This window comes from Anolis sagrei, chromosome 5 (assembly GCF_037176765.1).
Source record: "Anolis sagrei isolate rAnoSag1 chromosome 5, rAnoSag1.mat, whole genome shotgun sequence".
Lineage (NCBI taxonomy): Eukaryota > Metazoa > Chordata > Lepidosauria > Squamata > Dactyloidae > Anolis > Anolis sagrei.
In genome coordinates, this window is record NC_090025.1 from 35,000,704 (window position 1) to 35,025,544 (window position 24,841).

General features: G+C 39.2%; 1 protein-coding gene across 1 annotated transcript in view; it reads right to left on the reverse strand.

Moving 5' to 3' along the window:
- Positions 1–24,841, reverse strand: part of PRSS12 (serine protease 12) — a 61,319-nt gene that overhangs the window by 17,442 nt on the left and 19,036 nt on the right. Inside the window, exons 4-8 of the mRNA XM_060779021.2 lie at positions 21,629–21,779; positions 16,282–16,460; positions 13,656–13,797; positions 11,157–11,353; positions 7,591–7,732 (exon numbers count right to left, since the gene is read on the reverse strand). Of these exons, the coding sequence (XP_060635004.2) occupies positions 7,591–7,732; positions 11,157–11,353; positions 13,656–13,797; positions 16,282–16,460; positions 21,629–21,779 (811 nt within the window). The remainder of the gene's footprint in view (positions 1–7,590; positions 7,733–11,156; positions 11,354–13,655; positions 13,798–16,281; positions 16,461–21,628; positions 21,780–24,841) is intronic.

A 24,841-nucleotide genomic window follows, 5' to 3' on the forward strand; every position in this document is an offset into this window, starting at 1 on the left:
ATTGGCTATAAACAATATGACTCTTCTTGTTCCAAGATTTTTCTCCCCTTGAACAACCACAATGATTGCAGATACTATAAGGAATGTACAAAACCCTGGCAGATGTATCTCCCCCCCAAGCCCCCCAAATGTCTGCAATATGCCAAATCATTTCAAAATTATATCTTCTTTTGGAATCCAAAACTAAGAAATCTTTTTCTATATTCACCCAATGATATTCACTAGGATTGACTGACCCAAATCATTAAATGAAATCTGGCTTCCTGGCACAAAATCAATGATAGCTCAGAAGCCACTTGTGTACACAGCCACTGTGTAGTCCTTTGCCATCTGAAGGTGAAGTTGTTTCCATTTCCACAGTTAGACATTACCCAATATCCCTTAAGGCAGTGGTTCTCAACCTGTGAGTCCCCAGATGTTTCAGGCTTCACCTCCCAGAAATCCTAACAGCAGGTCAACTGGCTGGGATTTCTGGGAGTTGTAGACCAAAACACCTGGGGATCCGCAGGTTGAGAACCACTGCCATAAGGGAATGCATAGTTTAATACCAGTGCTAAATTTTGATCCAAGCACATTAAGTTCAAAGCACAGTTTCTCCACCAGTATTAGATATTTTCCCATGCCACACTGTTAGTGCTATATCAAAGTCCGAAAATCAACAAATCTAATAGTATTGGAGTTGACTTGATAAGCAGAGTACAAGAGACATATAAGTCTCTTATGTAAGTACAAGAGAGTTGCCAGATGTTCAAGCTGGGTTTAGAAAAGGCAGAGGAACGAGAGACCAGATTGCCAATATCCGCTGGATAATGGAGAAAGGCAGGGAGTTTCAGAAAAACATCTACTTCTGCTTCACTGACTATTCTAAAGCCTTTGACTGTGTGGATCATAATAAATTGTGGCAAGTTCTTAGTGGGATGGGCATCCCAAGCCACCTTGTCTCTCTCCTGAGGAATCTGTACAAGGACCAAGTAGCAACAGTCAGAACTGACCACGGAACAACAGACTGGTTCAGGATTGGGAAAGGCGTTCGGCAAGGCTGCATACTCTCACCCAACCTTTTTAACTTGTATGCAGAACACATCATGCGATGTGCGGGGCTTGAGGAATGCACAGCTGGGGTGAAAATTGCTGGAAGAAACATTAACAACCTCAGATATGCAGATGACACCACTCTGATGGCCGAAAGCGAGGAGGAGCTGAGGAGCCTTCTAATCAAGGTGAAAGAAGAAAGCGCAAAAGCCGGGTTGCAGCTAAACGTCAAAAAAACCAAGATTATGGCAACAAGAATGATTGACAACTGGAAAATAGAGGGAGAAACCGTGGAGGCCGTGACAGACTTTGTATTTCTAGGTGCAAAGATTGCTGCAGATGCAGACTGTGGCCAGGAAATCAGAAGACGCTTACTTCTTGGGAGGACAGCAATGTCCAATCTCGATAAAATAGTAAAGAGTAGAGACATCAGACTGGCAACAAAGATCCGCCTAGTCAAAGCCATGGTATTCCCTGTAGTAACCTACGGATGTGAGAGTTGGACCTTACGGAAGGCTGAGCGAAGGAAGATCGATGCTTTTGAGCTGTGGTGTTGGAGGAAAGTTCTGAGAATGCCTTGGACTGCGAGAAGATCCAACCAGTCCATCCTCCAGGAAATAAAGCCCGACTGCTCACTGGAGGGAAAGATACTAGAGACAAAGTTGAAGTACTTTGGCCACATCATGAGGAGACAGGAAAGCCTAGAGAAGACAATTATGCTGGGGAAAGTGGAAGGCAAAAGGAAGAGGGGCCGACCAAGGGCAAGATGGATGGATGGCATCCTTGAAGTGACTGGACTGACCTTGAGGGAGCTGGGGGTGGTAACGGCCGACAGGGAGCTCTGGCATGGGCTGGTCCATGAGGTCACGAAGAGTCGGAGACGACTGAACGAATGAACAACAACAAGAGACATATATTTATACTCAATTGCCCCAAAATGTACCCTCTTCTAGATGCTTGGTTACCTTCATTGATTTGGTCCAGAAGGTGTGGGGGGGGGGGTGGAGGCACTAAGGGTGAGATCACACTAGGCTTTCACCTCCCAATCACTGGTTTGCTCCTGCAGAATTCTGGGAAATGGCAGGGCCTTTGGAATTTTCAGCTAAAGAAGTCCTTAGTTTCCGTAAACTACATTTCTCAGAATTCTGCAGGAGCAAACCAGATGATAGCACAGTGGAGACCTCCACTTTGTACTGTTAATGTGATATCATTCTAAATAGCTTGTCCAGAGCCACAGTCAGCAAACTCACCCTTGAGCAGTAAATCAAAGAAGCACCCTTATTGATATTCAGGTCCACTTATTTTATGGGCATTGCTAGGTCTTTCAGGATGGTTCTATGGTAAACTTCAGCTGGAAGTCCAAAATATTGTTCATTTTACATAAGAAAAATAGAATTTCAAAATACAGTATATATGAAAATCATATTACACAAAAGGTCCTGGAATGGTTACCCTATGCAATACATGAGTCTAATGTTTGTAGCTGTTGTGTATGTCATTAAGACTTGGTTGAAGACTCGGATCTTTAGACAAGCCTTTGAGAATGTCTAGCCTCAATGGTTTGCAATAAAATATGCAGCACTTCACTTTCATCCCATGCCCTGTTCCTTAGCTACAATTTGCACTATCCCATTCCCTCGTCTTGTTTACAGTTTGGCCATGGAAGTTGTCAACATAGGTCACTGGACATTGCTCTGACTTTTAAATTGTTGTTTTATATGCTATAGTTTTACTTTATTGTATTGTACTGTGTGTTTATTTTATGTTTTGTTTTAGGTACCTTGTGCCATACTAAGCCACCCCGAGTCCCTTTGGAGAGATGGAGGTACAAGAATATAGTCATTGTTGTTGTTGTTATCAACCCAAATAATAGCAGGTTGCTTGACCAAAACATCTGGCAAATTTTGGAGCATTTTCTATAATATAATTATATTCATTTTGGATCTTGCTTCACAAAAACACAATTTCCGCTATTCTGAAGGTCTGATGATATGCTTGAACATTAAACTTGTTACTGAAACTTCCCATACAACATTATTTCCTATATCTCAGCAACCTACACAACACAGTCTTCAAAATAAGAGGTCCCATGTCATAAATAAAAGGCAAATACTATTTCAGGGCCCAGATAATCAAAATTTCATCCTTCCAAAAGAATAAAACAGCAGCAAAGAAAACACTTCAATTTTGAATTCTCTCCCACAGAGGAGCAAATTACAGCCAGGTCTTACATCCCACATTGAAAACAATTTAAAGCACAAAAGGGGCTTGTTGAGCTTAATGAATTTTTCTTCCTAAAATTGTTTCTTCAGCATGTTAATGTTTTTCACATCCTTGCTATGCTTTGTTCATATTCTCGTTGGCTAAGGGTCCTGTTTTATAACTGCTTTTCTCATTAAAGCAACTATATTCTTTTTCTTTGTGATACATTTTTCTGCTATAAATTTTAATATACAACTGTAACAAGCAGCCCCACATACTAAAATATTAACTTATAGGCTTTTCACAGCACTTACTTTGTTTGCTTATTCCACTGATTTTTGTCCACATATTAAAAGTCTGCCCAAGTTTGGCAGCTGTGCATGCAACTAATATTTTTCCAATCTACTACATATCTGATCCCCAGTAACATAGCCTATACATTTCAATATGTACGGAGACATGCAGTTACTGCAACATTTACAATACATTAAAGATGAATTATGCATGATCTTAATCCAAAGCAGCCACACATGGAATCCAGCCCAATCCCTTAGCTTCTATAATGACTAGAAGAATTTACCCATGTCCTCACATTCTATACTTTCCTATTCCTGTTGCATATTACATGCTGCCTGTGTGGCACTGGAGAGGATGCAAAATGCTGCAATCTTAGAATACAAACATGTTCTACAGAATACCGATCAATTGAAACATTTATTGTTTATTGCAATCTTGATGTTAATAACTTTTGGAGTCTTGGCATCTGCAAAATTTAGGAGAGTATGAAATGCCTCTTCTAAGGCTTCATTATTGGAAATTAAGAAATTTGAGATAAAACATGGTGATCCCCAATGATCACAGTGGATGCAAATCAGTAAAAGGAAATAATCTCTCTGTTTCAAGGGGATATGCTACAAATTGTGAGGAAACAGTAGTATAATTCTTCTCCTCCATTCTATGAGAAACAGTCACTTACCACAGCATGACTTATGAGAAAAGTGGGGGAAACATGCATAAAATATAGCTGTATAGGGAAGGCAAGGTAACAGAAGGCAGATTACTTCTGTAAGGAACACAAATCAAAATGGCTCACATGTAAATTGAGAGATCCTGCAGTGATGACACTAACATTGATCTTTGAGAATTACTGACAGTTATTAAGACATAAACGTAATACAAAACACTAGAGTAATAGTCTTTCTTAGGTGATCCCTCATTGTCTGAGTATGATGGCCTTCCAAGTATAGTGTCTTGGTGGTGGAAAACATACCCACCACCCATGTGCCACTCTGTGACTAGGGGCTTTCCCCAACACAACTCACTGATCACCATTGGACTTCTGTTTTGTTCTATTTTTCTTGGAAGATGCCTGTGCATGAGGTTTTTTTAAAAAAAATGTGTGGAGGTTGGTGCACAGCCGATGAACACAGTCTTCACAAAGTGAGGATTCCAACCAATGGCATGGTTAACACAATAATGGTGGGTTTTCAATATGTTGCACAATTCTTATATGCTCACAGCCATTACAACATGTACCATTTTATCTTCCGCCTGATCCACCGTTGAGGAATTCATGTCTTCAGATTGTGCTCCGTCTGGAACCTCCCCTGCAGCCCCTCCTGGGAGTGCATGATTCTGGTGGTTACACCCACAAGTATATTGGAACATGCAAGCCCCCTCACCACGAAAAGGTATAAAGGTTTAAATTTAAGAAAGGGGTGTGAGCTGCCTTGGAGTAAGATGAAAAACTGCACAAAATCACTGCATAACTGACAATTAACATAATTTTAGGTCAACATTAAGGGGTGAAGTCATCAAGAGGAGGAAGATTTTAACAGACTTCCAATTATTTCACTTTTTCTTTCCTTGTATTTCATAGGCACTAATAAGTAATGTTTTCCACTCAGTAGTTTCAAGGGGATGATAGTTTAGGATGGAAAAGAAGAGATGAAATGTTCGATCAGCACTTCTGAACTTATCCACACATTTAAAATCATGGGTCTTACTACTCTCACTCTCTCTCTCTCTCAGTCTCAATCTCAACCTCAATCTCCCTCTCTCCTCATCCAAGGAGAGTATTGTAGCCTTAACAGCAGAAAATATTTTCCTGGTGAACAATTTTTAATATCAAGGAAACACAGATATCTATAACAATAACAAAATACAAGTTGCAAATTGTTATCTAAACAAAACTATGTTAACATAAACTGTGTAAATACACTGAATATAAACCACACAAAGAAATTACAAGTCTGAGTGCTACTTGGTTATCTCGTAGTCCTTGAAAAAGTAAACTGTCTTCAACATTTTTAATGCCTTTTCAGACTTGCAGTCATTGAGCCTACCTCCAGTTTCATGCAATATGGTTCTACCTGCCCCACAAGTACCAGTTGTATCATTCTCTGTGGGGGGTAACATTGCCGGTGGTAATTTTTTATTTAATACTGAAATATTGTGTAGCTACACATTTCTGATGAATTTGCATTTCTACTTATCATGTACATTACGGAAACAAAAATCTTTTTGCATTAAAATGCACTTAGATATTACAACAATTTATGTCCAGCTACCAGAAAGCATCAAACTGTGTAAAATTCAACTATGGCTCTGTCATGTTGTGCCTGTTAACATAATGCACTTGGCACATACCAAAACTGTATTTATGATGCGTTAATTTAAAACTGCTTGACAATTACAACCAGAAAACTATTTTATGATCTCTTCAAAATGCTGTATTTCTTAGTATTAACTTTTGTTTTATTTTACAAATCGGTGATTAGAATATTTTATCTTACTCTGTACACAAGGATCTCAAGGTGGTTACTATAAAATCACTACAAACAGTTTAGAAGATTAATCCTTAAAACAATTTAGAAAATTAATCCTTAAAACAATTTAACACCAGTTAAAAATATAAGACAATTTGAAACCATGCACATCTATAGTTTTGGACAAAATTATTTGAATTACAAAGGCTTGAATAAAAAGTCATGTTTTTCTTGACACATGATTGACATCAGTGTTGGTACCAATGAGGCCTCTTAAGGGGCAGGGGCCATTTCTTCTCACACTGTATTGCCCCCATCAGTGGGACACAAAAGAGGAGATCTCAACTCCAGCCCACCTTAGCCAATGTACACAGGAAAGAAAAGGTACTCCTTCAAGTATCAAGGTTCAGAGTAATTTAAAGCTCTGAATGTCACCATTAGCACCTTGACTTTGGACCAGAAACATATTGGAAACTCATGAAATAGAGTCATAATTATAATGTTAGCATAATATTGTATGGGCCCTTCCACACAGCCCTATATCCCAGAATATCAAGGCAAAAAAATCCCACATTATCTGAGTGTGGTCAGATAACCTAGTTCAAAGCAGATATTGTGAGATTTTCTGCCTTGAAAAGGGCTGTGTGGAAGGGCCCTATGACAAAAGCAAAAACTGGATGCATTTGAAAGCATTTGTGGTAGATTCTTGCCACCTGTTTTTTGCAGCTTTTAATTTGTTTTAAAATGTTATCATGTATTTAAAATAACATGTATGCAAGTGGATGTATGTTCAGACATTACTTACCAGGTGCAAATCAACATACAAGGGCTTAGCCCTGGGCTTGGGCATCGTTGCTTTTCTCATCTGGAAAGTGATGAGTCTTTTGAGAAGTCCTTCTTTCCATGGAGAGTCTCACATGGAGATTTTCTACACAAACAGCATCTTGTCATGTTCCATTGAATTAAAGTGTTGACCAAAAGGAGTAGGACTAGACCTCTGTGTTAATTCAAACTTGGTAAATTATGGCAGCCTTATGTGAGAGGGTTGGGCTAGGATGGCAGGAGACTAGAGTTGAAATCCCTGGTCAGCCATGATAATCCATTTCTTTCTTTCATAATGCCAAACCTCCTCTAAGGCCCCTTCTACACTGCTAAATAAAATCCAGATTATCTGCTTTGAACTGGATTATATGGCGGTGTAGACTCATATAATCCAGTTCAAGGTAGATAATGTGTATTATCTGCTTTGATGATCTGGATCATATGGCAGTGTAGAAGAGGCCTAAATGAACCTTGCCAAGAAAACCCAAATTATATGCTTGCTGCAAGGAATATAAGAAAGTAATATTTTATATGTATGGTATAGATTGGTCTGTTGGTATAGATATACATATAAAATGGAATGGATGCAGAGTTGAAAAAAAGGAAGACATTATTTGTATGTGAAATTAAAACAAGTTTAAATAAGTGTAAAAACAAAGAAAATAAAATGTAACTTTATTTCACCTTAAACACTAAACTTTTCGATCAGACCAAAGGACAGGCGCACATGCTTAAAGTATTTAACAGTAATTTAAAAACTTCTTACTTGTAGCCAAGTTGTCGACACACCACAGCTGCATCCTTATCAGACCATCCATCATCGCAAATTGTTCCCCATTGCCCATTGATGAAAATCTCCACTCGGCCCTCTTTCTTATTTTCACCATCCATCAGTCTGAGAGGAGGCCCTGGGAATAAGTTACAGCTATTAACTACTTGCCAAAAATAGCCAGAACTAGCACCTTAGCCAATTTTCATTACGTTTAAGGAAAGCTGTCAATTGGGAGTCAGATTCAATAGGGAATTTACTTGTGTGACATGTAGGACAACCTATTACTATTCAATAAATTTGCATTTTAGGATTCAGCATTTTTCTTCTATTTCCCAGAGGAAAATCCACCTTCTTTGGCTAAATACTAGACTGGAAAAGAGAAATGAATTTCCCTGTAGGAAAACTATAATTCCAGTCTGTGAAGAAGTCACAGGACTATGAGAGTGCGAAATAACTTTCATGAAAAAGGTATTCACCACACAACAATACAGTTTCATTGATCAGTTGGTTGATTGGATGTCCCCAGAATAGGATTCATGGTTGCAAGCTGCCATGAACAGCTAAGGCATTTGCAGGCACTAAATTTAGAGAATAGGGTTTTGAAAGGGAGCATAAGATGAGACGACTATAAAATCAAGGGTCTGGAGAATAAGCCCTACGAGGAGAGGCTTAAAGAGCTGGGCATGTTTAGCCTGCAGAAGAGAAGGCTGAGAGGAGACATGGTGGTCATGTATAAATATATGAGGGGAGGTCACAGGGAGGAGGGAGCAAGCTTGTTTTCTGCTGCCTTAGAGACTAGGACGTGGAACAATGGCTTCAAATTACGGGAAAAGAGATTGCACCTGAACATGAAGAATTTCCTAACTGTGAGAGCTGTTCAGCAGTGGAACTCTCTGCCCCAGAGTGTGCTGGAGGCTCCTTCTTTGGAAGCTTTTAAACAGAGGCTGGATGGTCATCTGTTGCGGGTGCTTTGAATGTGATTTTCCTGCTTCTTGGCAGGGGGTTGGACTGGATAGACCAGGAGGTCTCTTCCAGCTCTATGATTCTATCCATAACAGCATCACACACAAAGCCTGAAAGCCTACACTGAGGCTCACAATTTTGCACAAAAGTTGCACAACATAGCCTCATAGTAAACCGCAACACAATCTAATGCTTAACCAAATATGCCTCATACACAAATCTGTTTCCATAACCTTAAACTGATTAAAACATCCAAGTACTTCTTTATATGAACACATATATGCCTAAGCCATCCACATGAACGGATTAAAACATCCATGTACTTCATTCTATAAATACATACATGTGTAAGCCATCCATACGATGCGAGTCAAAGTATCTTTGGGTAGAAAATGCAACTTCACCTGGCAGATGGGGATATTAGATTTAACCCCATTCAGTTCTGGCACAAAACATTATGTCATGCAGAAACTTAGAGAAAAAGATTCTCCTTGAAATTCTAGCTTTGTATATAGTGGGAATTGGTGTTGTTTTGCTTTTCGTTTCTACTCACCCATAGTTGGGCATTCAAGCATGCAACTAGTTACATGCAATCTGAATGATCTAAGGGAGAATGTATATTGTGATTGCTCTAATCTAATCAGACATCTTCCAATTTTATGCTTTGAAGCTGTGGTTTTGTGTTGAACCTCCCTGTTTGAACTATATGCCTTGGACACTCCTATGTAAAGCATTACAACTGAACTTTTAATCTTTTCCTGAGTGAATAAGAATGGAAAACAAGGAGCATCTCAATTACACTTTAATCTTCTCTCAGAACTATGGCAGATTGCCAGCTCCCAAGGGCCTTTACATCCGAAGGTTGAACATTACGCTATGAGTTCATAAACACCATCAATACATTTCCCACTAAACTTACATTTCCTCAAACATTTAGCAATAGAGTGTCATACTAAGGTTTTCTACTATTGAGAAATTATAATTTTTACCCAAAAGCCCAATTACAGAGCAGTAAAATTAAAATACTAATAAATGCTTCCTCTACATAAAATGTAATGCCAGTTATGTCACATTTTAATGTGTTTATAAAATAATGATTTTACAAAGTTATAAAATCCTACAGCACATTCCTATAAACCCTACCGAATTCGAATAATAAGTATAATAAATGGGGGACATGTTTCACGCTAGCTGTTTTGGACCAATTCCCACTTTACCTTACTACTAGACGTTCTTCATATTGCTTTTATGATTTGAATCAAAGTATCAAACCACTCCTGCTCAAGTTGATGTTGGACGGTACTTCCCATCATGCCTGGCTATGGACTGGAACTGATGGTACCTGGATCCTAACAAAATCTGGAGGACCATATGTTCCTTCCTGATCTCTGGAGGGAGATGGCTGTAGCTTTAATGTAGCGATAGCAAATCCCCATTATTATCTTTGGAGAGCAGTATCTCAAGGAGATTGAAACTCAAACCCCTTCCACACAGCTGAATAGAATCCCACATTATCTGTTTTGAACTGGAATATATGACAGTGTAGACTCAGACAACCCAGTTCAAAGCAGATATTGTGGAATTTTCTGCCATGATATTCTGTGTTATAGGGTTGTGTGGAAGAGCCCTCAGTGGGAGTCTCAGGTTTTGACTGTTCCACAGGCAGCAAACAACTTTTAACTAAAAGTAATATCCAATACATCCTTGATTTGGCCAGTATATCAAGAGCTACTTGCCACATATTCACAAATATGACAGAGGGCGTTCCACACAGCCCTTTATCCCAGGAACATTCCCACTTTAAAAAGGCGAATGTTCCTGGTCCCCTATCCACATACACCCCAGAAGTGTGTGCTTTCTGGGGTAGGTGTCCAGATGTTCTCCCAGAACTTTCATAAGAACACCTGGACACTCTAACCTCCTCCCCAGAAGTCCTTTAAAAAACAAAATAACTTACCCAGCCTCCATTAGAGGGATGCCGGAGCTCTCCTGGCATGTGGAAATGACATGCCAGGAGAAAGGGGGAGGCGTGATTTTCCTTCTCTCCCCTCTTTCTCCTGCCGCATCATTTCTATGCACCAGGAGAATTCCGGCAGCCCTCTAATGGAGGCCTGGTAAGTTCTTTTGTTTTTAAAAGAGATCTGAGGGGCTTTTGGGGAGGAGGTTGATGGCCTCATGGTTTTCTGGGCTAATTTACCCCAGAAAACCGTGGGATTACTGTCTGGACTGCCCCCTCAAAAGTCCAGACACTGGAAGTAGTGGGTTTATCCCATGCCTTCCCAGAAGGCACAGAATAAACCCACTAACAAATTCAATCACCACACACCAGAGTTTTCCTGGTTTGTGGCGACTTAATTTGGATTTGTCCAGGATGTCATCTGGACAGCCCCCTTTTAATTGCAGGAACTCCTGCATTAAAGGGGCTCTCTGGATGTGCCCAGAGCCTAACCAAAGTTAGGCTTTGGTTAGTGTTTGAACACTACATCTTCCTATTGTCTCACGAGACTGTTTTTATACCTCCTTCAGTTTCAGAAGAAGGCTGTCTTGTGGCAAATCCTAAGATTTTTGGGACCTTGTGTCTAGAAAGAGTGACTTACCTAGTGAAATTCTGTGGCTATCATTATCTGGATAGCAACTTATTCTGATGTCCTCTTGGTGGCTACAGTCATGTTTTCCCCATTCCTTCTTGGAACACTGAAGGAGGGCAGATTCCTTTCCTGAACAACTCACATCATCCAGCCAGATGGGTCCACTATTCTCTCTTGGATAGCGTTCCAATATGCTTTTTCCATTTCTGTGAAATCCCAGATTAATATGGTGAAGAGGATATCATTATGGACAAAGAATAATTGCATAATATCAAACAAACAAAAAACCCACAATATTTTGTGCATCAGAAAATGTATTCCAAAAGAGGGCCAGGTTCACCTTCAATTAAAATCTATTGTAACTATTACAAAATATTGCTCAATGCCCCCACCCCCACTTTGAAATGAACTATTAAAAACGACTGTATTATAGTATACATTGAACTATAGCTAGCATCCCACTTATGCAACTGTAACCCACTTTTTTTAGTTATGGCAAAAGTCAAAACCCTGACCAAAATTCCCCCTCCAACCAATCTTTTGCAAGTGTCAGTTCTTCAAGATTGCTATTTTAAACAACAGAGACACATCCAACTATTTTCCTTTAGCCAAATGTATTGTTATAATGTTGTCTTAAGGAACCAGGAATGCATCAAGTTATAGGAAAACATCTCAAGACATTTCTGCTGCTCTACCTGCTCTTCCTAAACATGGAAACTGCTATCTTGGAGCAGGGCTATTACATTGAAAATGTGGGTTGAGGGCGGCACTGACAGAAATATAATAGTTATGTCATGGAGACATGTCACTTTATGTAGGATCTTGGTCAGAATGTTTAACTTTATATGCAGGAACCAGTTTTTCATCCTCTAACAGTGGCATATGATACAGATATGATGGTTTTGATTGCTTAATAGTGTGCACTTCTCTTGGAGTTCAATTTTTTTCATTCTTGGTCTAACCACATGAAAATGTTGTTGATGATAAAGACTATCCATGGCACTATCTTAACTATGGGTCTAAAATTCTGAAATATACAAAGGAGAAAAGGGCTTTGTTATAGGAAGAAATGTGTGGTCCTACAAACCTTCACCTTAGTAAAGGTAAAGGTTTTCCCTTGACATTAAGTCTAGTCATGTCCCACTCTGGGGGTGGTGCTCATCTCCATTTCTAAGCCAAAGAGCCAGCATTGTCTGTAGACACCTCTAAGGTCATGTGACCAGCATGACTGCATGGGACACTGTTACCTTCCCGCACAAGCGGTATCTATTGATCTACTTACATTTGCATGTTTTCAAACTGCTAGGTTGGCAGAAGATGGGGCTAACAGTGGAAGCTCAGCCTGCTCCCTGGATTTGAGCCACTGACCTTTTGGTCAACAAGTTCAGCAGCTCAGCAGTTTAACACACTGCACCACCAAGGGGCCCAGATTTATTACATATGGCAAATTGGTCATCTGTAGAGCGTCCAGGCTTGAACCTATGCAACAACCCAAATTATTATCCTATTTCCTATTTTCACCATACCAGCTGTTTCCCAATGTGAACTGTGGATGCTATCAGGATTTGGAAATTACCTGGCATTTTCTAAGTGATAACAGAGTTAATATCTCTGGCCTAACCACCTGTAAAAGAGTTAAACCACTGTAATTAGGGTGTGGTGGTTAATGCAATGGGAGTAGTATATAGAGGTTGTAGTTATACTAAATTTGATGAGGGTTAGATGGTGTTTGGGGGGAATTGCTGCTGTGAGTATAAACTGTAAAGTTTGTATATTTTGTATACTGCTGCAACAAAAGGGGGGAAAGCCTTCCTGCTTATTTGGGAAAGAACAAGAGTCACTGGTTATTTTGTTGTTTAAGCAGAAGACCACTACAACAGCATTTCTTGGATACTTGGTTCCTTAACCAGAACTAATAGAGTCACTTCCATAAGAACAGGAGGTTTAAGACTGCATAGGACCCCTGTCAGATGCGTCTCTTATGATCTAAGAATTTAAATCAGCCATTCTCAATCTTGTATCCTCCAAAGGAGTTGAACTAAAACTTTGCACTGAGCTGCAGATAATTGGAGCTACAGTCCAACATACCTGGACAGACCAGATTGTTGAAGTCTGATTCAAACATTTGTTTGGCCGCAACCATTTTCAGATATACAGATTGCCAAACAAGAAACTTCTAGCAAAGTGGTAAATCAGTTAATACACTGTACCCACTTCCTAATCTGGATATATTTGAGAAAGAAGATTACAATTTATATTTTCCTCTTTGAAAGCATTGCAGAGCTAGTTTACTAAATCTGATTTTTTTTCTTCCATTAAGTACCTTTGCCATATTTAAACATGCTTTCCAAAGGACAGCATATGAAACTGATTAGGATTTAATCATGAGACTAAGAAACAAAGCAGCACCTGTGAAATTCTGCATAATATATGGAAGCATTTTGCAGAAAATTGTCAGCATTGCTCAACAGAGTGATTAGCAGCCAGCTTCACACAAATTGACCTTACTTAAAGCCCAGCTGCCGACAAACCACTTGTGTGTTCAATTCAGTCCACCCATCATCGCAAATTGTGCCCCACTGTCCATTGTAAAACACTTCCAGTCGTCCTTCATGGCTGCTTTTCCCGCCTGAGAGTCTGATTGCACCATCTGTGGCATTAAAAAGAAGAATCAGCCTTGCTTTATTGACAATCGCCAGGAGAAAAAACGGCACTATAAAATTTGCTGCGGTTGAACAGATACAAGGCCAAATGCCTGTTATGTTCAATCTTTCAAAGAGAAGGTGTAAGAAAGATAATAAAAACATAAAAGACACATCACTCAACTGGTAAAAGAAATCTGTGGAGGGAAAAGAAAGTGAAGGCTACATCTGCCGCACATCCTTTCATTAGCTTAACACCTTCTTTTCTTTCTACAACTCTTCAAATCAAATCAAAACATTTATTTCGGTCATTGACCAGCACAATCTACAACTCTTAACTTCCACACAAGTGAATGCCTTCTTCATTTCCCCTCCCACCACTGTCAATTCTCACACTGAAGGTTTGTGGTTGGATGAAATAAAACAAAAGAAGCAGATTACAATGAAAGCCTCTTGAGAATGATTAACAAATACTTTTCTGCCTGGACATTGCTTCCAGGGATCTTAAGAATTCCCTGGAATTCACAATAGGGCAGTGTTTCTCAACTTGGTAATGCCACAACCCCTTAATACAGTCCCTCATGTTGTGGTGACCCCCAACCATAAATTTAGTTTCATTGCTACTTCATAACTGTAATTTTGCTATTGTTATGAATGTTAATGTAAATATCTATTATGCAGGATGTATTTTCATTCACTGGACCAAATTTGGCAAAAATACCCAATACGCCCAAATTTGAGTACCGGTGGGGTTTGAGGAGGTTGATTTTGTCATTTGGGAGTTGTAGTTGCTGCGATGTATTGTTCACCCACAATCAAAGAGCATTCTGAACTCCACCAATGTTGAAATTTAAACAAACTTGTCACACAGAAGTCCCATGACCAACAGAAAACACTGGAAATGTTTGGTGGTCATTGATCTTGAGTTTTGGAGTTGTAGTTCACCTACATCCAGAGAGCACTGTGAACTCAAACAATGACAGATCTGCACTACACTTGGCACAAAGACTCAATATGGATAAATGTGAACATTGGTGGAATTTGGGGAAAATAGACCTTGACATTTGGGAGTTGTTGTTGCTGGGGTTTCTAGTTCACCTACAATCAAAGAGCATTCTAAATTGGGCCAAAGTTTCCACACAGAACATTATGTTTTTGTGCTGACTTTGTTTCCTTGAAAGTTACAACGTAACTTGTAAAGTTACAAAGAGCAAGGATGGTTGAATCCATGGTTACAAAAGCTTTCAAAAGGTTTTGTAATCATGGATTCAACCATCCTCACCATGAAAGTATTTTTAAACATCCAAAAAGAGCCTTTGTTTTTCCAAATTATGTAGTGGATACAATCAAGAACACCAACTTTTTGGATGAGTACAAGATAAGGTATATTATGTCAGGAGTGCATCATATATAGCCTGTCCCTAAGTTACAAACATCAAACTTACCTACAACTCCTAGTCCCAAATGGGCATAAGACAATAGGAAGTGAGAGGAAATCTAACCTCATGAAGGGAAATTCACTCCTGTAACAGTTATAATGGGAATAAGGTGTCTCCACTAAAGCTTTTATCACCAATCCTTCTTTCCACCACAACTCAAAATTTTCAAAATCCAGTTGTCACAGTGACAGAAAGTGAGGTGAAATCTGAATTCACAGACAGCCAAACAAACACCACAGAGTGTTAACCCTGCCTTATGCTATCCAAAATTAGAAAATAAATGGCTGGAGTTATACTTTAAAAAATGTACCTGTTCCAACTGGCATACACATTCAGCTTAAAAACTTTACAACTTTCTATAGGTTACAAGGAACCTATAGGCATATATATTTTAACCAAGTCATACAGAAGGAGACCACAGTCTTCTTTTCATTGATTTCTAATGATGAAAGAAAAAGGTTTGCGGTCATTGCTATGAAGTAATTATGTATACATTTTACACTGTTCCTAAGAAAGCAGTAGAAGGGTGACTGAATCATAGGAGTCCCTGGTGGCGCAATGGGTTAAACCCTTGTGTTGACAGGACTCCTGACTGCCAGGTCAGGGAGAGTGGGTTGAGCTCCCTCTGTCAGCACCCTCTCCCCATGTGGGGACATGAGGGAAGCTTCCCACAAGAATGGTAAAACATCAAACATCCGGGCATCCCTTGGGCAATGCCCTTGCAAATGAGCAATTCTCTCACACCAGAAGCGACTTGAAGTTTCTTAAGTCGCTCCTGACATGGAAAAAAACTGAATCATAATATAATGATGTATCTCTTAAATGACATATTATTTTGTTCTTTGTTCTTTGCTGAAGTGCCTAAGAAAAGTAGAATGTATATTTGAAAATATATGAAGCCTTTCAGTGCACAAGCAGCATGTATATGGATGGCATTACTCAAAAAAGATTTTCCCCACAACTGCTGCAATAATAGAACAGCAGCAATTGATTTTCAAAAACACTATCCTGTGTCCTGATAGCATTACAGTAATCTAGCTCCTTGAGGTCTACCTGCTAGAGGTGTACAGGAAACCCCTGCATCTTCTTTGTGGCCACAGTTGTGTTCTCGCCAGGAACTCTTCAGGCACTCTTCTATAGACAGCTCATTTCCCGTACAACGCACTTCATCCAGTAGCACAGGACCTGAGCCTTCTCCAAAATAAGCCTGGCTCCATGCCTTGGCAACTCCCCTGTTCAAACACAATAAAAAGCAAATCACAAATGGCAATCTTTCAGAAAGCAGTCTTTTAATTTAGCTGCTGAAAATTATTAGTATTGCTTGGTACAATTACTGCTGTCCAAAGTAAAGGAAGTCACCAAGTTATAAGCATCCAATTTACAATTGACTCCTAGTTAAGAATGGGGTGAGACAACAGGGAGTGAAAGAAATCTACCCCTAGGAAGGGAAAGTTAACATGGGGAAAAGCTATCTCCACTGGAGCTTTCTCAACAATCCTTGTTTTTATAACAAAATTCAGTTATCCCAGAGACAGAAAGTAAGGGGAAATCTTCCAAACAGAGGCACAGACATCAAAACAAACACTGCAGGGATGTAAACCTTTCCCTATGCTATCCAAAACTAAAAGATAGATATTTTTGGTCTGAGATACACTTAAAATGTGCCTGTTTCAACTTACAAACAAATTCAGTTTAAGAACAAGCCTACAGAACCTAACTTGTTCATAACTTGGGGGTTGCCTGTATATTGACCACAGATCTGGGCAGCTGTAAATACTGGTTACATATTTTCTGAAAAGGAACCCACAACAGAATTGGTATTGGACACTAAATATCTAGATTTTTATTCATTTTTATAACTAAATTAGATAGTACTTGCAATCTGTAAAAGATTTGCCCTACTTCTGTTCTTCCTGTGGCTTTTCCACACAGACATATAATCCAGAATATCAAGACAGATAATCTGCAATATCTGCTTTGAACTGGGTTATCTGAGTCCACACTGCCATACAATCCAGTTCAATGTGAATTTTATACATCTCTGTGTGTGGAAGGGGCCCTAGAGTCATTTGCTAGAAGACATAAACTCTAGGATTCTGGGGTGTTTTGTTTTGTTTGTTTGTTTGCATTTTGCATTTTAAAAAAGAATGAAGAAAAAAGATAGTAGATACAAAAAATCCTGTCGATAAAGATACATTAAAAATCTGCCAAAGCATAGTTTTGTGTATAAATATTGAGGAAGCAGAATTTAAACAAAACATATTTTGGATACAATTGCCAAACTCTTATTTATGGCATCTACAGCTGAAAAATCCAGACATAAATTTAGCATCAATTTGTATATAACGGTCCTTTAAAAATAGCTTTTCCAAACAATTTGTGTATCTTAATGTCCTGCATGACTCATAAAAATATGTTGTGGTTTTTCAATCTGTTCATAGGACATCTGGCTGTCTCCTTCACCCACAAGTTAAAGCAGATTGAAATTATAAAAAGTAGTGAAAAAAAGATTAGTTGGCAGCTACAAGAGTTAGTACTAATTTATAAAGGAATAGGATGAGGAAAACAGAAATAAACTGGAAAAGTGAGTGAGAAGGAACATATTTCCTGTTGTAATACCATACAAATAATAACTTTTAAAATGCCTCTTGGAACAAATTAATAGACATATAGGGGAAGCACTGTCTGGTTTTGGAATAATGGCTGTAATCATGTATGGTAGTTATGAATGTTTAACTTGGAATTGTGACTGGTCTTCATGATGACAACATAGCTCCTAGTCCCCCAATCTGCACTTACCAGGAAACAGCTGTTGCAATTGATGGGGTCCTTTTCCCTGTTGTCCACAGATAAGGGGTGCATGTATGGAAACTATAACCAACTGCTTACTGAGTACCAAAGAAACAGACTTCTGTTTTAAACAGAGACTGAGGGAAAGTGGTGCCAAGCCATAATTCACTGCGTAGCGCCACAAGTATAGAAAGACCGCCCTTCTACACAGTCATTTAACCCAGAATATCAAGGCAGAAAATCCCAAAATATCTGCTTTGAACTGGAATATCTGAGTCCACACTGCCATATATCCCAATTCAAAGCAGATAATGTGGGATTTTATTCAGCTGTGTGGAAAGGGCCATAAGATTCTGGCCCAGCTCATAAATAGAGGTGATTACAAACAGGTTTCTGAATTCATGGTTTCTGAATTCAAGAATCAATCCCAGATCAAAAATACTTTTTTCCAGTTTCAAAACGTAAACCTTATTTTTTTCCATTTTGTATAAGGGACACTATTTTACTATGCAATTGTATATAATGGGACTTGAGCATCTATAGGTGGCCCTGGAAGCAAACCCCAGCAGATATCAAATGCCATTTTCAGAAGTTCTTCTCTGGCCTAGAAAGTTAAATGTTTGTGCTTCTTCTCTCTTGCTCCTACCCCCAGTGATTTAAAATGCAATCAACTCCTATTCTGGCAGGACTGAAGACCAACAAGTCGCAGGTTTGAATCCAGTGAGAGCACGGATGAGCTCCCTCTATCAGCTCTAGCTCCTCAAGTGGGGACATGAGAGAAGCCTCCCACAAGGATGATAAAACATCAAAACATCCGGGCGTCCCCTGGGCAGTGTCCTTGCAGACAGGCAATTATCTCACACCAGAAGCAATGTGCAGTTTCTCAAGTCGCTTCTGATACGACAAAAAAACCCAAACAAAAACAAAACTGAATATTGGTCTTTTTACCCGCAAAAATTATAAATAGAGGATTAAAAGAAGCATAGAAAGGGCATTTGGAGAAAAAAGAAATGTCTGCCAAAATGCTGAAAGGCACTATCCACAAGTGGAAGTTCAGTTCATATAAGTTTATTTTGTCTGATTTGTAAATTCCCCTGAACCTAAATCTATCTCCTCAAGCTGGATCTTCTGGCTCTCTGTGTAGATGAAGCATTGGAGAAGCATTGGAAAATCCTGACTTCATCAGGACAGGTGCACATGCCAATTCTAGATCCTATCCATGATGTTAAAACGCATCAATGCATTTAACATCCATTTAAAAATGCAAAAAAGTCTTTGCTGGAGATATGAGACTAATACTTTTATCAGAAATTGTTCCTCAAACTAACCCATTCATTTTGTCTGGAACTATTTGCCTAGCCTTCTTATTATATGTGACAATACATTGTGCAATATTAAAGACCAAAGGAAGACTAAAGAACTGCACATATATGTGTGTGCATTATGCCACATATTGAGTGTTCATGGAATACATTGGTTAACAAACAGAACATTAAAGTAGAAAGAGTGCATACATTAAAATCACACCGAGAAAACAATTTGAAAATAATAACAATAAAAATAATAATGAAACTATTTATATCCTGTCCTATTTCCCCAAGGAGACTACTTTCTACTGTTTATATCAAGGCATAATCATAATGGCCTGGTGACAAGATGTAAACTCTGGGAATATGTACAAACCTGGACTAGAAAGTAGTTGGTTCAACTACCAAGGTCTCATTTACACAAGGAAGAGCTAAAGTAGCAAACCTTAATAACCAATACATTTACTTTTTTGACAAAGATGTGCTATTCTGAGAAAAGAAAAGAAATTCTCAAGCACTCAGAAATGTAGATCACTAAAAGAACTATGTATAAAGTTTGCTATAAATTGATCACCCAATGATTAATCCGAAAAACTATTTGCTCTTTCCTAACACATGGGGATAGGAAGGTTAAAGACTAAAAGCTTTATTCTACCATTCACTGATGATTTCCAGTCAAATTAATAGAATAGCTTGGCCTTTCTTTCTTGCCCCATCCAATGTACTCTTCGACACTATCCCTATTACTTTCCTCTCTTGGTAAATTTCACACTAGGGATAATGTGCCTACTTGCAAAGGAATCTTGCCATTCTTTCTGAGATCACAAGTCTGTAGGCTCAGATAAAAACATCCGGCTGGGGACTATTTATTGACAGCTATCATTTACTAAACATAGGGAACAGATGCAAGCTAGTCAAGCACCCAAGCCAAAATAAAATGTGTGAACATAAAGTTAAGGCAAGCAAACATTATCTCAGCATATGCTATGCATTGTTGTTGTTCATTCGTTCAGTCGTTTCTGACTCTTCGTGACCTTATGGACCAGCCCACACCAGAGCTCCCTGTTGGCCGTCACCTCCCCAGCTCCTTCAGAGCCAAGCTAGTCACTTCAAGGATGTCATCCATCCATCTTGCCATCTTGCTATGCATTAAAAACTGCAAATTGCTAAAAAAAAAAAAAAAAAAAGCTATGGAGTGCTATTTTAACTATAGATTTAACATGGAAATAAAAGAATGTTGGGAGTTTGCAATGGTTTACAATTATATACCGGAGTGTCTTTCCAGTATCCAACAATACTCTTTGCAGAGCATTGGGAATCACTTTCAGAGTTCTTCTATAACAGGAGAAAGTGACATGCTGAGCAGCTCGCTCGGGAAGAACGCTCAGGAGAAGTCCCTGGTAGCTCTGGGGCTTGTTTAAATTGGCAAAAAAGTGTACTCATCATGAATAGTCCACTGGTTATCCCCATTATGTGCAGTACTTCTGATGGGTATTGGGAGGCTTACTTGCAACTCTTTGAGTTAGCCTGGACAAAAAAACTGGGTCAAATTCAGACCAATCCACTCTCCAGACCAGACACCAGTGCCTTCACCCTTTTTACTGCACTCATCAGATTCAAACCCTGGTCCTCCAAATTCTTAGACTAAACTCAAACCATTATACTATGCTGAGTCATTATAGTACAGTGGTTTGAATGCTGGGCCAGGACCCTAAGATACCAGGGTTGAAATGCTTGCTGAGGCATGGAAACCTGTTGTGAGAACTTTGGCAAGTCACACTCTGCAATAGCAAAGTCCGTCTGAACAAATAATTCTAAGAAAACTCATGATAACATCACCAAAAATGGACTTTGAATGTAATTGTATTCTTCGAACAGTAATCCATTCTCTTCTGCCAACAGGTCTCTGCAAGCTAGATTTAATCAGTCACGTTAGTCTGGAATGAAGTGATAAGACAAATTTCTCAAAGAACTTTCTGGTAACTCATCTGAAAAACAGACTTGCAAAAGATACCCTGACCTCTAAGCCATATAATCAGAATATGATGTGAAATAACTGCCCTATTTACTCTATTATTTCTGGTCCAAGAATACAATACAGTCATGTGGAAGGGCCTAGAGGGGACATACATATTTAGATAAATGAAACTACAGTGACTAGCCTCTCATATATAAGCAAACATGCTAGATAGAGAAGATGAAGAACGCATTCTTTCTGACTATGTTTTTAAACACTTTAGAAAAAATGCATGCATATATATTCCCAGGGGAAGAGAGAAAGGAAATCTGGGAATAACACTAACCCAAGGCCGAGCTGCCTGCAGACTACCTCAGCATCAGCATCATCCCATTGGTCGTCACAGATGGTTCCCCACTGACCAGCATGGTACACTTCAACTCTTCCTTCATATGCGCTGCTCCCATCTACTAGCCGGATTGGCATGAAATCAGAGGCTGAAAAAAATACACCCAATAAGAAAAATGAAAGTTTAATATCCTAATTAAATAGTGACATCAGTGAACTACTAAATGGATAAAAGCTACCTTTATCAGCCAATGAAAATGCACAAAATGCTTTATGTAAGCTTTTGAATTTCCAGTGGCTTCTTCATCAGGAAAAATATGTTTAAAATTCATATAGGAGAAAGTAAAGGTGATATTTTTGGAGCCCCAGGTTATATTTTGTTAAGCTACAGACAGAGGCATCCAAGATCCCAAACAGACCTACTTTATTGATAATGGTGGATTGAAAAAATTACTGTCATTTGTCTCAGTCCCCCCACTCTGGCTTCTGACTGAATTAAGATCCCCCCAGAACAACCGAATCACAACAGAATATCTGATACAGGCCTATGACTCCAACACCTTATTTTACTTTAGATTTTTAAATAGCTTTTTACTGCTGAAGAAAATTTAAGCTTCCCCATCCCTGTGTGCTGAGATGGTGTAAGATTTAATTTTTTTTTGCATATACATACATAGTTTCCTGTGCATGCATGTGCATACCCTGGCTCACTGATGTATGTACTATGTAGGTCTACTCTTAACCTTGACTATTAACAACTTTTAAACTTTGGAGTTCACATGTCAACTCCAGAAAAAGAAAATCAAGTTCTCCACATGGAATACATTTGATTGGGGAGAAAAGTAGGAAGCATCCTCAGTCATGCTTTCTCCTTATGATTGAATAAAAGTGCAAGAACATAGTGACCAGCAGTGACAACCATTGATCTAGTGCTAAACTCCTTCTAGATCAATGTTCTTGGATATTACCAGGAATTATCAGTATGGGATTTCTCTCATAACTGATAGTAACAGGGTGAGATGACTGAGTTTGGGGAAATCAACCCTGATCATAATATTAAGTCAGAAATATGCCTCTACATCTGGAATGCAGACTGTAAAAAATAATATCATATTGCTGGGGGGAAAAAAATAAGAAAATGGCAATCAAAATGATCAAAGAGTTCCAACAACTTCCCTGAAATAAAGATATGAAGTGTCTGTGAATATTTATTTTTAAGCGAACTATTTGGGGAGGGGATAAACTGGTAGAGGTTGATCCATTGTGGAGTTTATTCTTGGTGTAGAGAGAACAGAGAACAGTTCTTTAACTACCCTAATCTTTCATAACACTGAAGCACTATTAACTGCATTATATTCATGACAGACAACCCTTCCAGACAATGTCTTTAACATTCCCAGGAACGTTGAAAGAAAAATATAATAAAATAAAATAAAAATGTTGCAGTACTTCTCTGTATTCTGTCTATAAGGTGTAGCCTCTCACAAAACAGATATGGGTTAGATCTAAAACTAAGTCCACTTATTTCTACCAATGGATCAAAAACAAAATTGCTGTGATTCAGCTTCTGTGAACCCAGATACCTTTTGGGCAACAAGGTGAGTGATCCCTGCCTGTATCAACCTTCCCCTGCTACTATCTTTAAAAACAGATTTAACATCTTAAGACGAATCTCTGTGATTCCATATCATCATTTATTTTTTCTCTTAAAATGACTTTTTAAAACTAGGCCTTATGAACTTACATAATGTATATTGTGCCTTTTGGCCGATCACAAGAATGTGGTCTTGGAATGTTGATGCATCATACACCATGTCCACGCTTCCTTTTATATATACTTCAAAAGTAGTGATACATTATCATTCCTATCATATATCCCAATTGGTTGAATAAGTCACTTCTCCATCTCACCAGAAATGCAAGTTTTGCATCTCCCCAGGCAGAAGATAGATGACCTGTCACATCAATTTTTAAAACATCTAATGGCAGGAGAAAGAAAGAAGGTATTTTAGATGAGGTGGGTATGCACCACCAAGACCTCGCTGGATGACCTGGGGTCGGGGGGGGGCGTAAATCTCACCTAGCTTTGCCCTCCAGGTTTCGAGGTGCATCAGCAAGCTAGGCCTAGGGGCAGGGAGGGGGAGTCGCAGTGGTCTATCAGGATTCCATTTCCCTGGTCAGATGTCCCATCCCGCAATCTTCCACATTCGAGTGTGTCTATCTCAGAGTGGGTAACCAGGACAGATTAGGGATTCTGCTTGTGTACCATCCACCCTGCTGCGCAACAGTCTCCCAACCTGAACTAGTGGGAGTGGCCTCTCTCCTGGCATTAGAGTCTCAGCGGCTTATAGTGCTGGGTGACTTCAACGTCCACATTGAGACCACCTCATCAGGTGCGGCTCAGGACCTCATGGCCACCATGACAACTATGGGGCTGTCCCAGATCATATCTGGGCCCACTCATGTAGCCGGACACACCCTGGACTTAGTTTTTAAAGTGGGAGGAGATGATGTGACCAGTGTGGAGGAACTTTCTATCATTCCTTTGTTATGGGCCTATCATTACCTGATCAGATTTAGACTTGCAGTAGAAACAACAAAGAGTCTTGTTGCACTGATTTATTGCAACATGGGCCTTCATGGAGAAGACCTCAGTTTGCCAGAAGTGGGTTGTGGTCCACAAAACACTATGCTACAGTACATTTATTAACCTTTAAGATGCTGCAATACTTTTTTTTTTGTTAAACTTTAGAATGAGATGATGCAAGTAGAAAATGCAAGTATTAAGATATTTTAAACAGGCTTCATAAATCATTGTTCACTAACTGCTCCATAAATGGGGTGGAGTGCAGAATGTACTTTTTCAAAAGGTGATGAATTGTCACACTAGAAAGCATTTTCAGCCTAGACAAGCACATATATGCATACAACTACATAGCATGTGTTTAATCTTTAGGCATCATTCCCAAAGGGTGAGGCATGCCTTCCTAAGGAGTTGCAGGCAGCTGCTCAAGGGAGACATGATCTCATCTTGCAAACAGCTATCTAAGCTGCATACGTATTCCTCCTTCCACTGGTTAATAATGCCAAGTGCCATGTAAAGGCTTTGTGGTTGCCCCTCATAGAGCCAGAAAGATATATCCTGTTCAGCCTTCCTCTACCTGGTACCTTCCCAGGTATATTAGCCTACTCCTCCTACCACACCTATGAT